This window comes from Lates calcarifer, linkage group LG12, assembly GCF_001640805.2.
Source record: "Lates calcarifer isolate ASB-BC8 linkage group LG12, TLL_Latcal_v3, whole genome shotgun sequence".
Taxonomy (NCBI): domain Eukaryota; kingdom Metazoa; phylum Chordata; class Actinopteri; family Centropomidae; genus Lates; species Lates calcarifer.
The window spans coordinates 3,919,245-3,941,076 of NC_066844.1; the positions used below are offsets into that span (position 1 = coordinate 3,919,245).

The following is a 21,832-nucleotide window of genomic DNA, read 5'->3' on the forward strand; positions in this document are numbered from 1 at the left end:
TTAAGTCATTAAATGTGAGTAAAATAAAGTAATTCTGATACATTTAAATTGATTGTGTTGAAATCTCACATTTACTTGTAAATACTTTTCATTTGTATTTAAAGTAACTTTAACTTGAAACAAAAATAAACTGGGTTTTAAACTGAGGCTCGATGATGAGCAACTTGTCCCACTATGTGTGCGTGGTTGCGCGTGCGCGAACGTGCTGACGATTGACAGTGGTAACGTAAGTGCTCAGTTGCGCGCGCGCGCGACTCGGAGCAGTTTCTGGCAGTTGAAGAGGTGAGTGGAGCCGAGTCTAATTAAAGTGTATATATGGTGATATTAAAGTTATTGATAGCTTCTAATTGTGGAATTTTGTTCTGTACTGCATTTCCTTTTGTTCGGCGCGGGTTTTGTTGAGGTTTGACGTCGCCAACCGCAGTTTTAAGGCGATTTTATTTGTTGGAAAACGGGGAGTAACGTTTCCCCTCGCACAGGTTGTTGGTATTAGCTTAATTGCCTCCTTGTTTATTTTCCTGTCGGGGACGTAGAGCCTACCACACACACACAGCTGGTGACTCCTCTGCTGTCTAAACAATGTATGCAAATGTTTTAGTGTCAGTGCATGTTTTTCAACGTGTGTTACATTATTCAGTTTCTTTAAGTGCTAACATTAGCATCATACTGGTTAGCAGTGGCGGAGCCAGAGAACGTCAACATCCTTCACTTAAGTAGGCTGGGGGTATGTCTTCAAGGGGGATTTATTTTCCATTCACGGCAGCTATATTGATTACTTTTCAAGCCATTTTAGAAAATCTGTACGTCATTTGGCAAAAACGTGATAGTTGCTCACGAAAGAAATCATCCACAGCTGGCATCCTATTTTGCATCAAATTGTTCTCCAGTCTTCATCGTTCAGACACTATAACACAGCTAGTGTTGAGGATTACTATACGATGATATTTTTTGACAATTTCTGACGCCTTAATATACTATGACATTTTTTGATGGTTTTTGATACCTTACTATACTATGACAATTTTTATTTTTATTTTATTATTATTTATTATTATTATTATTATTTTTAACCATTTTTCATTCCTTACTATGCTATGACATTTTTTGACCATATTTCATGCCTTACTATAGTATTTTCTGACGGTTTTTGAAGCCTTACTATACTATGGCATTTTTTGATGCATTAGTATACTATGACTATAAGGGTTTTTTTTTTTTTTACTATGACTATTAAATAACTTATACTGACAGCTATTGAGCTCAGCAATGTAGTGATGAGTCAATGTGACCTATAAGAGCTTATTTACATGCTGTATAAGTTAGTTAGCTGTGGGTATAATTCAGTTGATCTCAATAGACATCTCTCTCTGTCAATACCTATTTTAAAGAGTATGGTCTAGACCTGCACTATATGAAAAGTGCCTTGAAATGACTTTTGTTGTGATATGGCACTATATAAATAACATTGAATTGAATTGAGTTGAATAATGACTTTGTCTTTTCTCAACCTTTATTATGGTAACAGACACATTTTAATATCACTCTAACAATTTTACAGCTGACCAGGAGATCCAGCCTGTGTCACAGATGGTGCTTACAGAACAGAATTTCAGGGACCATTGGAAGCATGGCAGGAATACTGGGAGCGGTGTATCGCTGCATGGGGCGACTACCTTGAAAGGGATGGCAGCCAAATTTAAATCAGGTATGCTTTTTGCTTGTTATAAGCACATCCGCTGAACTACTGGTACCAGGATACACATCACATATTCATTGAGTAATTTAAACACAGAATAGACAACTAGTAATTGACTTCCATATCCATTTTATATGTATATGAAAAAAATGTCATCAAAAAAATGTGAGTATAGGGTTAGATAGATTATAGAATATAGTGTCAGTGTCCTGGTCTGTGTTCTTTGCTCAGTCTTGTCTTTGTATCAGACTTTTGAATTCAGCCACTGTTGTCTCTAAATATATGACTCTAATACTAATTAACATATGTGAAATACTGTCATATGACTAGTAATAATATTTCCTACATCATTTCAAAGTACTAATTGTGTTGGTCATAACATTAAGCTCCCGTCTGACTAGTAAACTCTGTTAATCTCTTCATTTGCTGGATGGTAAGGAGCTCAAATGCAGTTAAACATAGTTTTAATATTGTGTGATAGTAATTATTAAATCAAAAATGCAACAGAAGTTTTAGCTGTAGCTGATTTCAACTTCTTATCTAACAAATATGCAGTGAAAACACCACAACTCTGCAGTGCTGATGCTGCTAGCCCCCAGTGTTTGAAGTATTAGATGAAAGGGTATTGAATTACATTCTCTGTAGTGAGTTGGCGAACTTAAACTTTTCTTTATTGGTTATTGTTACATTACAATGCAGACATGCATTATCAGTGATTTGGAGTTTACATTTTGAAGATTTTTAGTCAGCAGCTTAAACTGATGGAATCAGGCCCAGGAAGTTCAAGCGTGATGCTGAATTGTAGATCAGAAAAAAAGACTTAGAAGTCATTAAAAAACAGCGTTCATCTTTGATACCCAGCGAGGAAACTTCGAAAATATCAAAAATTATGAACAGAGTTTAGTGTCTTCATGAGGAATATACACCGTTGAGCTGTGTTTCAGTTTAGTCAGTGGGACTTTGCAATCAGAGCTGTGGTCAAGTGATTGATAGGCTTTGTTTTCTGTACATGAAAACCGCTTAACCGCCTGGACTTGGAACTCAGCAGCTGCAGACGCTGCAGTTGCTCAGTAAAAGTCACATTTTGTTGCTTTAATGTGGGTGAAAGTGTGTGTGAATATTTGTGTGTAAGTGTTAGTATTAAGATCAGAGAATGACAGCTTTCCTTTGTCTCAGTCCAGATGAGCTTTGAACCTCTGTAGCTTCTTCTCAAAACAGTTAATGGAGCTGCTAGGTGACAGTAATCCAGAATGTACGTCACCCTTTCTCTGGCCAGAATCTGCTGAAACACCCAGTTTCCAGTTTCTCCTGTTTTGTTTTGAGTTAAAACCAATACAACAATAAATTCGCAGCAGAAAACAGAGTATATTTGTCCAAGTTTAAAATAATCTGTCAAATAAATTGGCCTAACAGTGAAAATTTTCTCTCAAGAACTGAAATCAATGAATCTTATTACAAAGCAAAATGATACTCAAGAGTTTCAAGTTATTTCAATGTGAAATCTGATATAAATTTAGTAAAACATGAAGAATAAGTGTTAAGTTGTAATGTAAAAATTTGTAGACAAAACAGTAGACAAGGAAAAGCACTCAAATCATCAACTTAAATAAATGTAACTGATAATATAGATAATTTAATTACAATGCAGATAACAGTCATTAGTCATAGAGAGCCATGGTCTGTAAGTAAAGAACAGACTTTCCAGACCTTCACATTTACAGCCAGTCTTATTATTTACCATTTAAAGTGGTATAATGTCACATTATACTCCAAATTAAATGTATTTTGTGGTGCTTGTAGGCCACACCAATAGTTTAGAAAACTGTCAATATGGGAAAAATAGTTTTTTCCTGTTGCGTCATTTTAACAATTAAGTGAATTCTGATTATTAATATGTCAAGTAATCGGTTAATAAAAGCCTTTAAAATTTGCCTCTCAAAATAGTCATTTACAGAGGATGTGGGCACATGAAAGCAACACAGTTTCTCTCAAGATGTCTTGGCAGACAGGACAGATGAGATCCTTCTTAGATTGGAAAGACCTTCTCTCTCTGAGTGAAGCTGAAAACATGGCAGGACATCAGTCAGTTGCAGCTTTACTTCCTCCACTCCCTTCGATAAATTCTCTTTCAGTATTCCAAGGTTCCCTCTTATAAATTGTCCTCTCTTAGTTGAAGTTGCAGCCTTAGTTTGAAGGTGAATCTTGGTGTCTGTGTCTCAGAGTTTGTGTTTTCTCTCAGAGTAAGACATTGTTTCCTGGTTAGTCTGGTTCAGGTTGAGCTTGATCATGTGCACTGGAGCTTTGTCAGACAAGAGTTGCAGTTCATTTCCCTTTGTTTCTTTCTGATTGCTCACGGGATGCTGTAGATTAATCAAAGTCTACCAAGTCTAAATGGACCAATCAGCAACTAAACAGAGATACAGAATGACAGAAGAATACATGGATAAAGACATTATTGGAAATGAAGTTTGCATTTGTATTGCTGAAAGAGTGAAAGGTGACACATCAATCATCTCCAAAGTCTGCCTTTAAAGAGGATTTTGCTCAGTTTGTGTTTTTTCTTAATGATTTTTTGTTATCAAAGATATTGATCAATGTATGCTACAAACTGTCATTAAACACATTTATAATTTTCACAATACTTCTAAGTATAGTTTCTTGTGATAAATGCAGCTGAAGGAACAACAGAGAGCAGCGATGAACCTCTAACACATACAGTAATTAAGTAGTCCGTTGTACAGTGCAGGAAACAGTAGTGTTAAGACAGCTTGAACAGTCATTAAAGTGTTACGGCAACATTATGTACTCATAGGGATTTTAGGGGTTAAGGTTCAAGAGAAAGAAATCAACAAACATCAGTAGTAGTGTGCAGTTTGGTGATTGTTGTTGGATTGAATCTAGTCTCTCCATATTTGAAAGAAACATCATATGACGATAAACCAAACACAGAGAACTCCAGTTCTCTTAATTGAGATGTTATTTGTTTTGTTCACAGCAGTTAATTTAGTTGAGAAAGTTCTGAACAGATTTGGTTATTGTTGGCTTATTATGACCAAACAGAGAAACGTAAAGGATTCAAACGTCATATGATGATATGACGATCTTACTACAAATAAGAATTGTGGAGACTGTTAACTCTTGGCATTGCAGCCGGTGCTAGTGTTTTTTTAAGCCCAGTAAGCCATGCCAGTGAGCCAGCATGCACAATATGAGAGACCTGAACTAGAATTAAAGTTTCTAATTCCACCTGTGCTTGTCAAAGTGTCTGCCATGAAAAGGGTCTGTCATCACCCCATTCACAGCCATGGAGCTACTAACACTGTATTTGTATACCTATGAATTAGTCAGGAATATGTATTAAATGATATGGGTACCCAAAAAGAGAGAAACACACTTGTTGATACAAAATACATGTTAGATAGGACATAGGATGTTGAAATAACAGGAATGCAGGCCAAAGTGAACTAATACTGTATAAATATGATAATTCCTGCTGAATTCTTCATTATTCATCAGGAAACCTTATGCATGAGACCTCATAGTATTTCTAATGAAATGGCAAGAATTAGATTAATGTTTGTTTTTGACAGTAAATATTATAATAATTGTCAAAACTTCATATCTGTCAATCTATTTTTATTTTCTAGTAAATTATTAATATAATCACAGGGTCATTTGTAGGTCCACAATGTGATAACTTAATAAACAAAACTGATCATTTTGATAAGTTACATGTTGTGGTTGTTAAGAGAGCATGGTCCAGTCTGAATTTGTGTTGTGTGTTTTTCGAATCTCTGCAGACGAAACACCGCTGATGGTGCAGACAAAGGAACATCAGTTTCTCGAGTGCAGACTGTAGAGAGACTCAGACCCTGCTGAAACTCAGATCTCTCTCCAGTAAGAAAGGATTTTTGAGAGGTTAATTGATTAAGAACTAACATGCGGTTCACTTTGTAGATACTTGCTCACAAACCTGACACTTGTGTTTCTGTTTTTCCATCATCTCTTCAAACAGTCTTTACAGAAGCTGTGGCTGCATGACAGGGCAACAGGATCTTTAAAGATGTCATGACAGACAGGACAGGAGAGATCACTTTCTGATTGGTAAGCCATTTTCTCTAAGCTTAAAACAAACTTTATGCACAGTTTGTTTCGGCTCCTTTCCCTCCCCGCTGAGTCCCCTGAAACTTACCATCACTTTGGGTTGTGACTTTAATGATGATGATGTTCAGTTTGTGGAGGAGTGGAGTAATTTTTACAATTACTAGATTTCATTCAGCTAATCAATACCAAAACTCTGCTCTTGAGTATAAGTGGGAAGTGTTTCTTGTGTGTATGCATCGTTTATCTGTCTGGTCTCTGACCATTTCCTTCATGGCAATGTTACTTTTTTCCTCCAATGTTTTAAGAGATAAATATATTTATTGTTGGCAGATTCAGAACTGTGACAGTAACCAAACTGAAAAAGGAAACATTAGCATTGAAATACTTGTACTGGAAAAAGTTGCAGAATTTTTTTTTCATGTCTCTTTTTTCAGTGACAGGTTTTTAAAAATGCTCAGTATTTTCCCAGTGTCACTGTTTTAGTGTAGAGGAAAGAGGCAACAAGAGCACAATCTACAGAAAATTTGCATGTAATGCCCATCACACACTGTCGCATGATTATCACGAAACATCTTAGTTTTGATTTCGGTGTCCATGTTAACAGCGTGCCCCCTCTGTCTCTGTATTGTTATATATAGATCGGTCTCTCATTGCCTCTCCCCTCTACACCAAAATGGTGACAAAAAATACTGACAGCGTAAAAAACAGGTATATCACTGTGAAAAAAGACAGACCTAAAGAAAAAAATCTGCAGATTTTGCAATGTTTTAGCTCCACAGATTCTTTCTAAAGAGAGTGTACAGTTAAGGTTTCAGCACAGTAACTGAACCTCAAATCCACGGAGATCCAGGAAATGAAAAGCTGAAGCCATTCTGCTTAATTCCAGTTTATTTTAATTATCAAATGTACATCATCTCAGAGTTTAGTTTCACATTAAAACACCCATTCCCAAATACAAAATGAGAATTTTTCTATTCCCCCATACAAAAATCCTCCGTTAAGTATCAAAAGTAGCAGTGATTAGGCAACAACATCCAGGTAAGGACAGATTCTTCAAGATTTATACAGAAACCAAAGGTCTGACTTCTAATTTTCCAGCTCAGATCTGATTTTGAATATTCTATGTTAACATTCTACACAGTGTTTGACTGTGTGTGTCTGATTGTGCTTTCAGTGCAGAGTATTGCTGGTAGAGGAACACTGAGGGTGACCCCAATCATCCAGCATCTCCACCCGATTTTGATTTCTGCAGAGTCCAAGCAGACGTGAAGCAGATCAGAGGTGAGCCACACAGTTAAAAGTCAGATCTATTTGTGTGATAAATGCAGCTGAAGGAACAACAGGGAACAGCGATTAACCTCTAACACATACAGTAATTAAGTAGTCTGTTGTACAGTGCAGGAAACAGTAGTGTTAAGGCAGCTCAAACAGTCATTGAAGTGTTATGGCAACATTATGTACTTGTTGTGATTTTAGGGGCTAAAGTTCAAGAGAAAGAAATCAACAAACATCAGTAGTAGTGTGCAGTTTGGTGATTCTTGTCAGATTGAATCCAGTCTTTCCACACTTGAAAGAAACATCATATGACGATAAACCAAACACAGAGAACTCCAGTTTTTTTAATTGAGATGTTATTTGTTTTGTTCACAGCAGTTAATTTAGTTGAGAAAGTTCTGAACAGATTTGGTTATTGTTGGCTTATTATGACCAAGCAGAGAAATGTAAAGGATTCAAACCAGCAGCTGGTCATTTGGCTCCCTGGTGCACAATCCAACCACTGAGAAATCTCACAGAACAACTTATTTTAAACCTGGCTCTGTGAAGGAAAATGCTGTGTAATTCCAGTTATTTTTCCAATCAGAAGCATTCAAAAGTTTGACTCTAATTGTGTCAGTCCAAAACCTTGTCCAAATCCAACATCCAGTTTAACATTTTAGAAACATGCAGACACCAAGCTATTCTGTGTTAACATTCTCACTAACTAACTTGTGTTAGTGTAAAACCAGCAAACTTTAAATTACCAGTCAAGTGCAAAATTTGTCAATTGTTAATGTCTGGGCAGCAAGAATCAACAGAGGAGATCTCTCTTTCCCAATTAGGTCATTTCTCCCCCTATATTCTTTACAGCTCCAGCTTTAGGACAGATTATAGTGTCTACCATTCTTACCACTCTGCCTTCCTGAATCACTGCATGAGTGTCTCAATTCACTGATGTGTTAATTTTCTCTTCTCTTCAACTTTATCTTTTAAAAATTGGCACTTTTTTTTCCTTTTTGAAGGGCAGTTTGGCAGGTTTGGTAATTTGTCAACAAATAGAGCAATTATGTCTCAGGGCAGAAAATCCTTAAAACATCTGGTTTAAATTGAAAAAGTTAGCACACAAAGCTTTATTAAGCAACTTGTTCATTGGAGAGTTATTTGCAGTGCAGCTAATGTGTCCACTTTAACTCAAACAGGGATGCAAAATGGTGCCATAAGTGTGGACAGCGGCTTTCTTGGTGCATCATGGGACAACGACGTGGAAGGGGGAGCCTGGGATGTGGTCGTCACCCCACTTGACCACCAGCACGTAATTGCCTCGCTCCTTCAGCAGGTAGCTGACGTTGTACTGCAGGTTGCCCAAGTGTTTGACCAGAACCTCCTCACAGGGGACCTGAGGACCGTGCACACCCACCAGGAGCATGTTCTTACCTGAGCAGAGGAGGGGGAAGATAACATGTAAGTCAAATGTGCAACATCAGTTTCAGGTGTCAGTTTCCTCTTAGTCTTTATTTATTTGTAAACTGAAGACAAATCTTTCACTCCCAACAGAAAACAAGACTTCCTTACCAGCCTTGCTGCAGTCGACAGAGAAGCTGCTCCTCTGGCCCACGAAGGCCTTGCTGAGGCCGGGGCCTCGGCTTGTCACCTTGCTGGCATCAGAGTCGCCTGGCCTGGGCATAGCACTCTGGGTGAAGCTGCTGCTGGATGCCCGTACTGTCGGATCCACTGTCAGGGTTGACGTCTCACTGGCGTTGGTCACATTCACCAATCGAGGACCTGACAGAGAGAGAGAGAGAGAGAGAGAGCGCGAGACAAGGGAAGAAAAATGAGGTACAGTAATTATAATTCTTGCTGTGGTAGCTTTAAAATATTTTGTAAAGCAGGAGTTGCTATTGATAAAGATTTAAATAAAACGAGTCTGCAAGAAAATTAAAGTCAGCTGCTAAGACCCAATCATGATTTATTTCATTTGTGTAAGGTTACTGTATAAGAGTAAAAGTAAGTTCAGATAAGTGACGTGTTACCTGTGACTTTAGCCTTGTAGGGACTTCCAGTGATGTGGTTTGGTCCTCCATATTTGATGCTGATCAGGTAGTTTCCAGGCGCCATGGGAGTGTACTGCACCTTGTAGCCCTCTGGAACCTCCTGGCAGTCCATCTTTACTTTGGATGGACCTTCGATGGTCACAGCCAAGGCCCCGGGGCCAGCCTTAGTGTTGTTGATGATGAACTCTGACTGGGTACCTGAAAGATTAAAGATGCTCAGGGCACAGTAGAGACAAATGCAGAACATCTCAACCAGTCATTAGTGAAGAGGTCAGGGGTCAGACAGGTGAATGGACAGTTAACTCACCTGTTGTGCCTCTCTCCAATCCAGCTCCATACGCTGTGACCAGACCGGGCTCTCCAGTCTGTCCTGGTTCCCCAACTCGGACCTGGAAAGGACTTCCTGGGATGTGAGAGCCATTAAACTTGACATCGATAGAGTGGACACCATTCTCCCTGGGGATGAACCGGATCGCGTACTTGTCTGGAGGAGAGGACATACAGATTTAGCACATCTGTGAGTAACAACAGGAATTTAAGCAGCAGCTTTCTGGCTTTTTGTCACCTTAAAAACACACTTAAACTAAACACACACCTCTTTCCAGCTCGGTGACAACACACTCCTCCAGAGCACCAGAGGGGCTGTGGACTTTGGCCTCCATCTTCCCCTGCGCTCCATTCAGACGCACTGCAAAGGATGCTGGGTGATTCACCTTCAAACCAGACTCCTGCCAAGGTTGGACGCACACACAGTCAGTGTACAGTGCAGGGACGGACAGTTTAACGACAGGGAAGAAAATAAGGTAACACTTCAGAACACAAACACACACTCATCTATTCAAAGTTTTTCTATTCTACTCTTACCTGAGCTCCTGTTGGTGCAGCTACAGCAGACAGAGGCAAATGGCCACAGTGTTAAAAAGCAGACACTGAGAGGGTACTACAGTGTTTTTAGTACAGTCTTAAAGGAAGTAGTTGATGAATATGACCTGGTTTACAACAGTTTAGAAATGTAATGTATTAATTTACTAGAATTTAAAATGTTGTCTAAACAAAATCAAGACGTACAAGAACTTAGACTAAATAAAATAGTCTAAAATCTGCAAATCAGAGAATTATAAAATACTTTACATGTCATTTCCAGCACTGAGGCTCAATACCTAACCATTAAAGTATAGTGTAATATTATATTTAATGATATATTAAAGGATAACTCTGGGACAAAAGCCACCCTCAAGACATGGGGTATTCCAGCAATTCCTGTGTTCTGCTTGGTAAAATTTATTTTTTTTTGTCAGTGGAGTCTGGTAGTGATATGTAGCAATGTTTTTGGTTAAACATGAAAGATCTTACTCTTTAAAATAAAGGTCTATCTCTGTAGGAATCACATCTATAATGTTGTCAGACATAACAATCTGGAGTACACTACAGTAGATTGATCATGTTCAATACTGCACTAATTCCAAATGTTGTTTTTCCTCTATCAATCAGTTACTTCCAACAACATGGAAAAATAAGGCCCAGGTTCAAAAAGAGTTATCCTTTAAGTACCAAGCTGCAGGACTTTTTGACTGTACTGTGAGACCCAGATTTACACATAGGAGCGTTGGAGTCTGAACAAAGCAGGTGTTTATCTACAGCTACAAACAAACTACAGCTTCTATGAGGTCAGCAGGAAGTCTGCTGAGGCCTGTCTCTGTCTGCTGTAGCTAGGCAACCAGGCAGCTGATGATACTGATGATGGTGCTGTTAAAAGCCTTTAAATGAAACACAAGAGAAACACCAGCGGTTCCACACCAGACAAAAATAGGAATGACCAGAGCCAGGCAAAACAGTCGAGAGAGCAAAGATTTCCTGACCATTTTTAACTCACTTGGTCTGATCAGCTGTGTTTGGGATTACATCACTTAACATGTACATTGTTCAAGTTTTTAGTAACCTCCTGACCTTTCCTCCAGTGATGCCATCACAACAAACTGTAATGCAAAATTATCTAATCAGTAGAATGTTGTCAGTAAATATCAAAGAAATTTCATGATGAAGTATCTTGTTAAAGTAGCGTTAAAGAACAATTAGCCAAATATTCTTAGTTGAGTGACTAATCTTTAACATCTATAAGAACCACTCTTTGTTTCAGCTTCTCGAATGTAAAGATTTGTTTTTTCCAATTCTTTATGATTAATTTGAAATTAATTTAATTTTACTTAGTTAATAGATTAGTTGATAATGAAAAATTTTAACATAATATTTCCTTTAGCATCTCTCTCAGGCCAAAGTGTCAACTTCAGACAGAAACTGTGTGTTTGCCTGGCTGTGGTCACGTCCATGAGGCCAGTTGCATAAAGAAAACGTAATACTTAAACCTGCTTATCTGCATGACTTCAAGGGTTCAACTGGGCTATTTAATGCTGGTACTGAGCCGAGTGTCCAATAAATAGTGTCAGAGAGTTTAGATTGTTTATGATTAATTCAAATTATTATTAACACAAAGATGTGGAGATAAAATCAGTGAGTTACAATTAAAACCCAAACCAGTTGAACCCTTAAACCTAAATCACCTGCTCTAGATGAGAGTAAAATCTTATCTTCAATCATGACATCTCATTTTTATGCAACTGTGCCCCGTAGCCCTTTAGCAAGGCAGGGCAGGCTGAGTGTGGAGGTGTCTCCTCATGCCTCACCTGAAGGCCGGTAACAGTGAGGCGGCGGGCGTCGTTCACTGGCGCAACAACGGGAACCAGGAAGGGGCTGTCAGGTATGTGCTGGTCGTTAAACTTCACTGAAATCTCATAATCACCTGGAGCAGAGGAGAAGGAGAGAAGGTGACTCAGAGAGTGAGAGAGTGACATTAATGAACAACCATCAGAGTAAACTGTGTTTTCTTTACCAGGCTCCTGAGCGATGTAAGAGACACCACAGGATCCATCTTTGCGGTCATCAAAGGAGATCTCTGCCCTGCTGGGTCCCTCCACAGCGATGGACAGACCGCCGGCCCCCGCCTCCCTCGTCCAGATACTGAACTCAGCTGATCAGAGACAGAGAGAAAGTAAGCTAAGACCTGTTTCCTACATATTAGTCCAATCTCTGCAGCTCTGTAATCAAGGGGTGACACCGCAAAATTTAGTTTGTGATCCAATATGAAGTGATGCAAATATTTTCTATTATTAAAGCTGCTAATGTAATGTCACGTATATAAGAGCTATAATCTGCCCATGCCTACCCCGTAGAGGGACGTGATGATTTGGTGACAGTAGAATAACCTATCATCTTTTGGAGAAGTTTAAAAATGTATCATATTATGTCATCCAGCTCATGGTATTTTTAAGTGCTATACAAAAGCATCTAGACTTGCTTGAGGTTCTTGAAGACATCTCCCCTCTTATCCAAATGGCTTCTTCAGCTGTGACTAGTGAGTCCCAGGTATCAACATCTTGTGGGCTCACTTGTGACCGACTCTCGATCACACAAGAGGTTAATGCCCTAGATCTGAAGAAGCCTGTCAAACATCTTAAGCAAGTCCAGCTGCTTTCGTACAGCACTCAAGAGATACCTAACTGCAAACATATTTCTTTAAAGCAAATAATGGCAAACTTAAGTTAAACAAGCTTGTTTTTTTTGTTTTAGTTCTAAGTTACTTTGCAAACCAGAAGTTAAAAAGTGTGCTTCAGTTAAAAGACAAAGCTAGTGTTATTCTATATTTTGTTATTATCAACAAATCCTGTGAAACCCTAACCCTAACCCTAACCCTTCCCTACTCTGTCTGTGGCACTTGTCCTTGAGCTGACTGGCTCCAACTAAAGACAAGTCACACAAGTCAATGTTAAGTCCCTGAAAGGATAATGTGTGTTGTGTCTTTGTGTGTGTGTGTGTGTGTATATACCTGGCTCTCCTGCCTGTGCTCCCTCCAGTCCTGGACCTCCTGCTCTCACCTTGGCGGCCCCGCCCTCTCCCAGGGGCCCCACAGTGAACTGGAAGGGGCTGCCTGGCACATGCACGCCTCTGTACCTCACACTCACGCTGTGCACACCCATCTCCGTAGGCACGAAGCGCACACAGTAGGTGTCATTTCCAACGGCGACCAGCTCGGCAGGCTGACTGGCTCCAGAGGGGGAAGTGACCTCAGCTGTGACGTCCTTCATGTCGATCGCTGTAAACAGAGACAGACGGTATGGTGTTTAAATACTTTTCTACCTACTATTACATTACTGTAATACCATTTTGTGGTTAGTTTTGCTAATGTGAACAATTTTGTTTCCTAAATGAATTCTGCAGAGCAATTACTGTCAGAAGTTTCTAGTTGTTAAAGAAGCATTGAGATTTTGGTATTGAAGTACGGGTAGGAGTACCACACTGTAAAGAAGTTGTAATCAGGAAAAAGTAGTTACTGTAGCAGCTGTAAAGCATGTTACTTTGCAAACCTTGTGTTGCCAACCCCAGCAATTTTTATTTTCCTAGGGCTCTACAACGCACCCTCCACCCCAGCACTGCCCACTGAGCAGCGGGCATCAGCAACCCAAATACCCCTCGCTGCCTTCATTCCGCCTGCCAGCACTAGACCAGAGAGGCCAGAGATGAGGCGCACGCGCCCAGGAGAGAGGCTCAGGTCCGAGGCAACAGCAGAGGGACGAGCCCTGCCACTGCTGGGTCTTCCTGACCACCAGAGGGAGCAGTAGGAGCGACAGGAGGTGTGAGAGAGGAGCTGCCGAGAAAAGACCAGGAGGAACCAGCTCACTGGAGGAAGAGGAGGTGAGAGGATGGAGAGGGGAAGAAAGACACACAGGTGGAATAAGAGGAAAAGGAGAGAGGAGGAGAGAGTAAAGAAAAACTGTGGAGAAAAGGGAGGAGGAGAGGGAAAGTGGATTGGAAGGAAAGAAAATACAGAAACAAGAGGACAGGAAAAAGAAAGGCAGAAATATGAAATTACAGAAAAAAAGTAGGAGAGGAAGAAAGACAGGAAAAGAAGGGACAAAAGACAAAGCTGACACACAGGCTACAGTCAGTACTGAGAAAAAAAAAACACAGAAACCAGAGAAATGTTGTAGCTTCAGACAGGAAACAGTTTTAGAAAAGGAGAAGAAACAGCTCTAATGATGCAGGATGTTTTCGCACATGATGTCTGATGTGTCTCTAGATTTACAGGGTTTCTTTATCAATATACAAAACAAGCAAAACACACTGCTATTACTTATCAAGATGTTTACAGGTAGAGAGATAAAATTAAAACAAAAGCCACTACACCGGTCCTATCCTGACTTGTGCGGACGTTCCTCTGACTGACACTGCAGGCAGCCAATCGGATTAGCAAAGTGTGAAAGTGTGTGTGTGCGCGTACCTGGTATCTTCAGGCTGAGGTCACACACACTCCCCACGCTGGCAACAGACGCTGCCTTCTGTCGTCGAGTGATGCTCTCCCGGATACGACCTTCACCTGTCACCCGCACTGTGAATGGACTTCCTGTTGACAAAGACACACACCTCAATCTATTGAGTGAAAAATATTATTATTATTATTATTATTCAGAAGTACTAGTTTGCCTTCAGGAGAGTTGGAATCAATAAAAAAATTATCCAGGTGGTTGTGTCTATAATAATTTCAGCATCTTTTTTTTTCTCCAGCAGTGGAAGGTCGTCTTTACCTGGGACGTGTTCCTCAGCGAAGCGGATTGAGACGATGTAGTTTCCAGGTTCAGTAGGACAGTAGGTGACTCTACACGTCCCGTCCTCCATGTCCTCTGTTTGGATGTCGACCTTTGCTGGGCCCCTCGATGGACAAAGCCAGGCCACCGTAACCTAAACAGGTACATGCAGATATATAAAGCTAGGTTTTAGTGGTGTTATCGTTATCCCAAATCACAGTAATTAACCTGTAAAGACAGGAACTTAATATCAAAAGTTTATGTCAGAAATAAGAAGACGAGTATACAGCCAAGCTAATGGCTACAAATGGAATTTTAAACAATCAAATAAAGCTGTGATGACTGAAGTTAGCTTCACTGACCGGCCTCTCTTGTATCGACTACGAAGCTGGCATTGTTGAAGGTGGTTCCCTGGATGAGGCCGTCGCCGTGAGCTTTGACCCGGCTGGCGTCACCGATCTCGGACTGGACGACCATGATGGTGATGGGACTGTTAGCAACGTGCCGACCGTTCTTCAGGATGCTGACCTGGTGTTCACCCACCTCCCGGGGGATGAAGGAAATCCCTGAGAGAAGGAATAGATTCAGGTAAATGTTTTTATTTTCATTTACTTTTTAATCAGTTTAAAATCTGGCTGTTTTTTTGTGTGTTTGTGTGTGTGAGTTACCGATGTGGTTGTTGGCCATTCTCTTCAGCAGGCAGGGCTCATCGCGGCCAGATGGTGCCCGGATGCTGGCGGTCAGCAGGCTGAGATCTGTCTCATTAATGTCCAGAGAGAAATCTGCTGCTGAGCCCAATTTGACCTGAGAGCGCCGCTGGTTGTCCTCTGAAACAAACACAGGTAAGACAGTGCTGTGAACAAGTGTCTGAACCCAGTTTTTATGAATTTTGGTGCCTGCAAATGAATTAAAATTTTCCTCTTTTTGGGATCACCTTGAATTTAGCAGAGCCATTTGTTTCTACTTTTCCCAACATAAAAAAATATCAGCATTTAACAGAGCATTCAGAGTTATAAACTAGAGTGGTGTTTGTGTGCAGACTGACCGGTGATCCTGGCAGTGAACGGGCTGCCAGCGATGTGCTCATCGTTGTATTTGACCAGGATGTTGTAGTCTCCGGGCAGAGTGGGCAGGTAGCTGACACTGCAGGTCCCGTCCTTGTTGTCCACACAGCTGATCTCCGCTTTGGATGGACCCTCGATGGCCAAGTCCAGACCGCCTGGGCAGACGGACAGATGGTTGGTCAGACAGAGTGAATAGATTTATACAGGATGTCACAATTAAATACAGAAAAATAAATAATCACTCTTCATTTACCAGTAAAAACTGTAACTAGTCATCTTTCTTAACTTAAGGATTGTTTTCCTTAAAACCACATGAAGGCCAAAAAATTGCTGCAAATTTTAAAAAGCTCTTTCCTGAAATTCTGTTACTGTGTGTACAAAGTTGCTTTTCTTGTTTCCTAAATAAAAAATTAAAACACTTTTCTAATTAGTTTTAGCTGTGTCAGGTGGACTGGGTCTGCCAGAGTCAGTTATCTTCAAATTCACACATAACCATAGTGGCTTTAATATTATTAATAACATTTCTGTAGCCACCACAAATACACAAACAGCAAATACCATGATTACCAGACTATATATTATCACCCCACTGTGACTAAAGCTGTCACCAGCCCTCCTCCTCCCTCTTTCGTACCTTCAGAGGCATCTTCAGTGTAGACTGTGAATGTGGCCAACTTGTTGGCAACGCCGTAGCTCAGACCAGGACCATAGGCTGTGACATTTGGACTGCTGGCATGGTTCACGTAGAACTGAAGAGGAGACTCTGTAACACACACACACTCAAGATTAGTACAAGGATAGAAAAAAGAAAAACTACTGGTGAAGTAAACCACTCTTGTACACTCACTTATGTTAATCTTGATCACTTCTGGGGACGTTACATAAACTTGCATTCATTTCCTGGAGACTTGTCCTAACAATAACCCTAACCCTACCCAAAAATCAGTTTCTTCCTCCACTGGTGACACAGCTTTTGCCCCTCGTTAACTGAAAAAAGGAGCCTATGACAGAAATTCTCACACACAGATTCTCAGGGTGTGATGTCATTACAGGCTGGTGATTAATGGTTTTCTCCTGCTGGCTGAAAATGAACACACACACACTTCTTACAACATGCACACCTTTCGCACACAGTTTAGACAGTCCTAATCACACACACACCTCTCTCCATGTGTCATCCTGACTGTGATGACATCATTATCCAAACATCCCGACAGCCGACAGCAGATTGATGTCTGCGACAGAAGCAGTTCTTCTTCTGAACACCAGGTGGCTCCAAATTCATCTTTCTAAGACCAATAATGGGCTCTGGCTGTGGGAGCAATGTTGCCCAGGACACAAGTGTGTGTTTTGTGTGTGTGTTGTGCGCTAACCTGGGATGTGTGTGCCATTGTATTTGATGTGCATCTCGTGCAGGCCGGCCTCGGTGGGCGAGTACTGCACTGTGACCGTCCCGTCCAGGTTGTCTGTGATCAGTGGCTGAGCTGATTTACCTGAAGGCATCAGCACCTCACCTGAAACAGAGAGAGAGAGTAAACCTTTATTTCTTTATTGATTGGTTGACCTCCTTTGAGTTTGGGCTCTAATTTTTTAGAATCTGCTTTTTCTAGTTTATGGTAATTAGGATTCATTAACTTTTGTTGTTTGTTATTTCTTTGTTATTTGTATGTTTGTAACTTTATTTTTCTCTTTAACTCAAGCATGTTAAAGATTTTCTGTGTCTGTGTCTCACCAGTGATTTCTCCCTTCCTGAAAGAGAAGGGTATCACCATGTCGAATGGTCTGAAGCCACTTCCGTTAACGCTGCTCCTGATTGGCTCATAACTGTCTGATGTCACCTGGAGAGGACGGACATAAACAGAGAGAGACATTAACACATCATTCAACACTAAATAAACAACTTCTTTAACTTCTCAGTGACCCGCATTAGAAACATGCTGCTGCTGCCCCCACACAAGGGCATCCTGGGAAGTGTAGTGCGGTTAAGCAAGAAGGAAAGAGCATGAGGAGGATGATCATGATGATTATGATGAGGTGACTTTGTGAAGCAGCCACAGCGATGAACAGTGCACTGAGGAAGAGGAGAGAGAGAGAGACCACCACAACAAAAACCCCTGGAAAAAAAAAAAATCCTTAAACACCCGTAACCATAGCAATGCCTTCTGCAAAAACATTTAACAAAAGCCTGGGGATTTATTTAGGTGATTTTAGACGTTTGCTGCGATCCCATTGGCTGAGACAAAAAGAGAAGCGATGACATGATGGAGGAAGCAAAAGCGGTTGAGCGATTAGAGGTCAGAGGTCAGGTTTTAACCAGCGGCAAGTCACCTGCAACGAAGAGAAGCTGTGCGTGTGTGTGGTTTAATGTGTAGTTTATGTTGTGTTTGTACGGAATGTGTGTTTCAGTTTGTGCTTGTGTGTGTGTGTGTGTAATTTCACCCAAATCATAAAAAAATGTGTATTTAATCTTGATGAATGTTTTTCCAAGCAAGTGTGTGTGTGTGTGTTTGGGGTACCCAGGGCTGAAAGCCAGCTCCAGGGGGAGCAGCCTGTTGCTGTCGAGACGTCTGCTCTTGGATCATGGGTACCTCATCAGTGGCCTGAGGACACGACATTAAGGGTTAAACATCTGACCTCACACACTCGCACACACACACATAAAACAGACACACACACATACACTCCCCTCTTCGTTGTACACGTGTGGGGGTCTCACTGAGCAGAGGTGTAGACAACAGATTAAGGAGGAAACAACAATAAGGTAAAACAAAAGAATAGTCTCCACAAAGACTAGTAAATATGCGAGTTTGAATCTGTGAGAATATGTTTCTTTACATGGGAAGGGATGTATGGTTTGTGAAAGTGCAGCACACGTTCACATACAGACTAACAGACACATGGGAAGGACAGTTTAAACATTTAAAAGTTGACATATGCTGTGGCCTCATGGGTAAATCCTGATCTGTAACCTGAAGGCACAAAATCCAAAGGTTAATCTGCAACCAGCTTAATCAGTCAACCAACAATCTCAAATAAAAGCTAACTCCAGCATTTCTGAACCTGGGCCTTATCTTCCCATGTTTTTGGAAGTAAATGGCTGATGGGGACAAAAATCTTTGCAGCCAGTCCAGTATTGAGTGAGAATGGTGTATCAGTGTAAACAAACTGTGCAACTGTCAAAACAAAGTTCTTGTTTTTGCTACTGACAGGCTCACTTTCTTATTGTAAGTGTATGACAACATTATGGATGGGATTCCTACAGAAAAAGACCATTTTATTGAAGAGTAAGATCCTTATTGTTTCAACAGAAACAACATTATATATTGCTACCAGACTCCATTGACTAAAACAGTGATTATACTAGGCAGAAAATGGGAGATACTGATCTACTGCTGCCTTAGTTTGCAGTATTGTGTTACTTTCAGTGGTGGAAGAAGTAATTCGATTCTATGCATAAGTAAAAATACCACACATTTTCACAAATAAACTAAGTGATCAAGGTAGCAGTATTTCAGCTGCTCCTGTGTTCTGCTTGGTAAAATTACTGTTTTTTCCAATGGAGTCTGGTATTGATATATAAATGTTTCTGGTTAAACAAAAAGGAAGGTCTGTCTCTGTAGTAGTCCATTCCATAATGCTGCCAGACACATTTTGTCCCTACTAACACCCAAAAACATGGGAAAATGATGCCCAGGTTCAAAAATACTAAAGCTATCCTTTAATGCTGATTTAAAAAAGTAACTTGAGGGCAAAGGTACTTCACAACTATAATGCAGCAGAGACTTTTCAGATCTATCTGCACTTAATCTGCATGAGAACACAATGAAATCTGCAGATTTCATGTTCATTCTGATGGATTATACAAGCCAGTTATTTTTCATGCTGTGAATGGAAACAAACCTTTAAGAAAATACACTGATGATCTAAAATTAAGTAGCTGAAACATCTAAAAACACCAGAATGATCCTTTAAAATACTGAAAAAAAAAAAAAAAAAATTCTATCTCCAACTTTAATTAAGGATCCTCTTAAATCACAGTTTACTGCCCAGTGAACACAGTTCTGTTTCGCTCCCTCACCATGACTTTGAAGGGACTGCGTGGGATGTTTTCTCCTCCAAAGCGCACGTAGATGACGTAGTTCCCAGGCGCTGGAGCGGTGTAGAAGATGTCGAAGGTGCCATCCTCGTTCTCCAAAACCTCGGCCTCCACCTCACTGCCATCGGGCTGAACCACCACACAGCTCACCTTCCCCTTCCCAGCACCCTTGGCGTTCACCACCAGGCCAAGCTCCTCACCGATTGCCACTGTGGGGCCCACGCCGGGACCTGGGGGGACGACATTTTATTCATTGTTTGTCTCCTCTGTGTTTAAAATTTCTATAAACTCTTACATTTCATCAGTGGTCACATACCGGTGACGGTGCATTTGCTGGCGTCTCCAGTTGCCGTGGCTCGGACTCTGTAGGGCGAGGCTGGGATGTCATCACCACCGTACTTTATGACAATGGTGTACCGGCCCGTGCGGTCTGGGATGTAAGACACCCGGTACGTACCATCACTGTTGTCATGGATACTGGGTTGCTTAGGTTTACCATCCTGGTCCTAAGGTGAGAGGAGAGAAGAAGGAAAAAAAGGAGGATTGGTTTTGCTTCTTGTGAGTCTGTCCTCTGATCGAGAAAGTGTCTGTAAGGAAGCTGTCCTCCCTGATCAATATTCTTCATATATGTTTGCGATATATCTATGCTTCTGTCATCCTGATTGTGCTTTTCTGAGATTATGAGTGTGTGCATTACTGACGGTGATGAGCACGCTCAGTTGGCCCTGGCCGGCGTCCTTGGCGTCTATGTTGAACTCGACGGGGAAGCTGGCAGGGACGCCGCTGGTCAGCCCGGGGCCACTGGCTCGCACTTTGCTGGCATCATGAGTGGGCAGAACCCGAAACTTGAAGGGACTGAAGAGATCACAGACACTCAGAGACAAAAAGCACAGGACCCTGACAATGACCCCCTACATCAGTCCTTCTGTACTGCAGTACCGCTATGTACCTGCGGGGGACGTCCTCCTCTGCATACTTGACGGCCACAGAGTACGGCCCCTCCACAGACGGGGTGTAAGACACGGTAGTGAGTCCCGTCCCCGTTGTCCGTCACCTCCACGGGCTCAGCGACTGCCTTTGGGAGCTGTGATGGCCACGGCCAGAGGGGCCACGCCCGCCTTCCTGCAGTCAACTGTGAAGGATTGTGGGATATTGGTCCTGACCACTGACCCCACACCGGGACCGGACACTTTTACCTTACTGGGGTCCACGATGTCCTTCACTGGGACCTTGAATGGACTTCCTGGAGAGAACAGGAAAAGGAAATGTTGGTTAAATCACAAAAAGAAAACGTCAAAGATACAGATCTAGTTCAAATGTTTACAAGAAATATGAGTTTGATGTTTATTAGTTTGTTAAGTAAAATGCAAAAATCAAGATCGAAAAATGGAGAAAAAGACTGGCAGATTAATCAATAATCAATAATAAGATTCAGGCTTTAAATCTGTCTGAGCATCGCTGACCTCTGATCCTCAGTCTTTAAATGAATAATAGCAGCTAGCCTTAAAACTGTGTTAAAATGAAGTTGATGCTGGTGTTAACGGTCTTTGTAAATTAGATCTGAGTAACATGGTCTATGGGTAAAGTGGTTTCTGCAGCCTGGATCTTTCTGTTCAACCAGCTGATGCCTTCACAGCAGAACCACAACATTCGTCTGTGAAAGGTGTCGAACCAGTGAAACATGCTGAGCTTTTCCTGAACAAAGTCAATTAAACTGAGCTGCAGCATTTTAACTTCAGCCAGTAACTTCAACCACATCTTTAAAAAAAACAAACTGAAACACTCCACAGGCCAACAACGTCAACAACATCTTTGTAACATTAACTGTAAAACATTTACCGCATCTCTTAACTTCACCTGTTGTTAAAGGTGGAAATGAGAGCAAAAGCAACAAGGTGTTGTAAAGGAATGATTAAAGGAAATAAACA

At 41.0% G+C, this 21,832-nt stretch overlaps 1 protein-coding gene and 2 long non-coding RNA genes across 3 annotated transcripts in view; 2 read left to right on the top strand and 1 right to left on the bottom strand.

Moving 5' to 3' along the window:
* Window positions 1-242: 242 nt before the first annotated feature.
* LOC108874770 (uncharacterized) lies at window positions 243-5,794 on the top strand. The gene is made up of 4 exons (XR_001959771.2): window positions 243-282; window positions 1,559-1,705; window positions 5,497-5,593; window positions 5,712-5,794. It is a non-coding gene; the product is annotated as an uncharacterized LOC108874770 (long non-coding RNA).
* An 876-nt stretch (window positions 5,795-6,670) lies between these two features.
* The window catches only part of LOC108874767 (filamin-B), a 65,276-nt gene continuing 50,114 nt past the window's right edge, over window positions 6,671-21,832 (bottom strand). The window contains 24 exon segments of the mRNA XM_018663296.2: window positions 6,671-8,491; window positions 8,630-8,839; window positions 9,088-9,306; window positions 9,416-9,592; window positions 9,704-9,836; window positions 11,790-11,905; window positions 11,996-12,133; window positions 12,989-13,255; window positions 14,441-14,563; window positions 14,745-14,859; window positions 14,861-14,898; window positions 15,107-15,310; window positions 15,413-15,571; window positions 15,790-15,963; window positions 16,443-16,571; window positions 17,182-17,322; window positions 17,541-17,646; window positions 18,325-18,408; window positions 19,887-20,134; window positions 20,221-20,410; window positions 20,606-20,759; window positions 20,854-20,930; window positions 20,932-20,976; window positions 20,978-21,147. Of these exon segments, the coding sequence (XP_018518812.1) occupies window positions 8,304-8,491; window positions 8,630-8,839; window positions 9,088-9,306; window positions 9,416-9,592; window positions 9,704-9,836; window positions 11,790-11,905; window positions 11,996-12,133; window positions 12,989-13,255; window positions 14,441-14,563; window positions 14,745-14,859; window positions 14,861-14,898; window positions 15,107-15,310; window positions 15,413-15,571; window positions 15,790-15,963; window positions 16,443-16,571; window positions 17,182-17,322; window positions 17,541-17,646; window positions 18,325-18,408; window positions 19,887-20,134; window positions 20,221-20,410; window positions 20,606-20,759; window positions 20,854-20,930; window positions 20,932-20,976; window positions 20,978-21,147 (3,605 nt within the window). The 3' untranslated portion in view covers window positions 6,671-8,303.
* On the top strand, window positions 13,148-15,282 carry LOC108874771 (uncharacterized). Its single transcript, XR_001959772.2, has 4 exons — window positions 13,148-13,274; window positions 13,564-13,854; window positions 14,725-14,906; window positions 15,133-15,282. It is a non-coding gene; the product is annotated as an uncharacterized LOC108874771 (long non-coding RNA).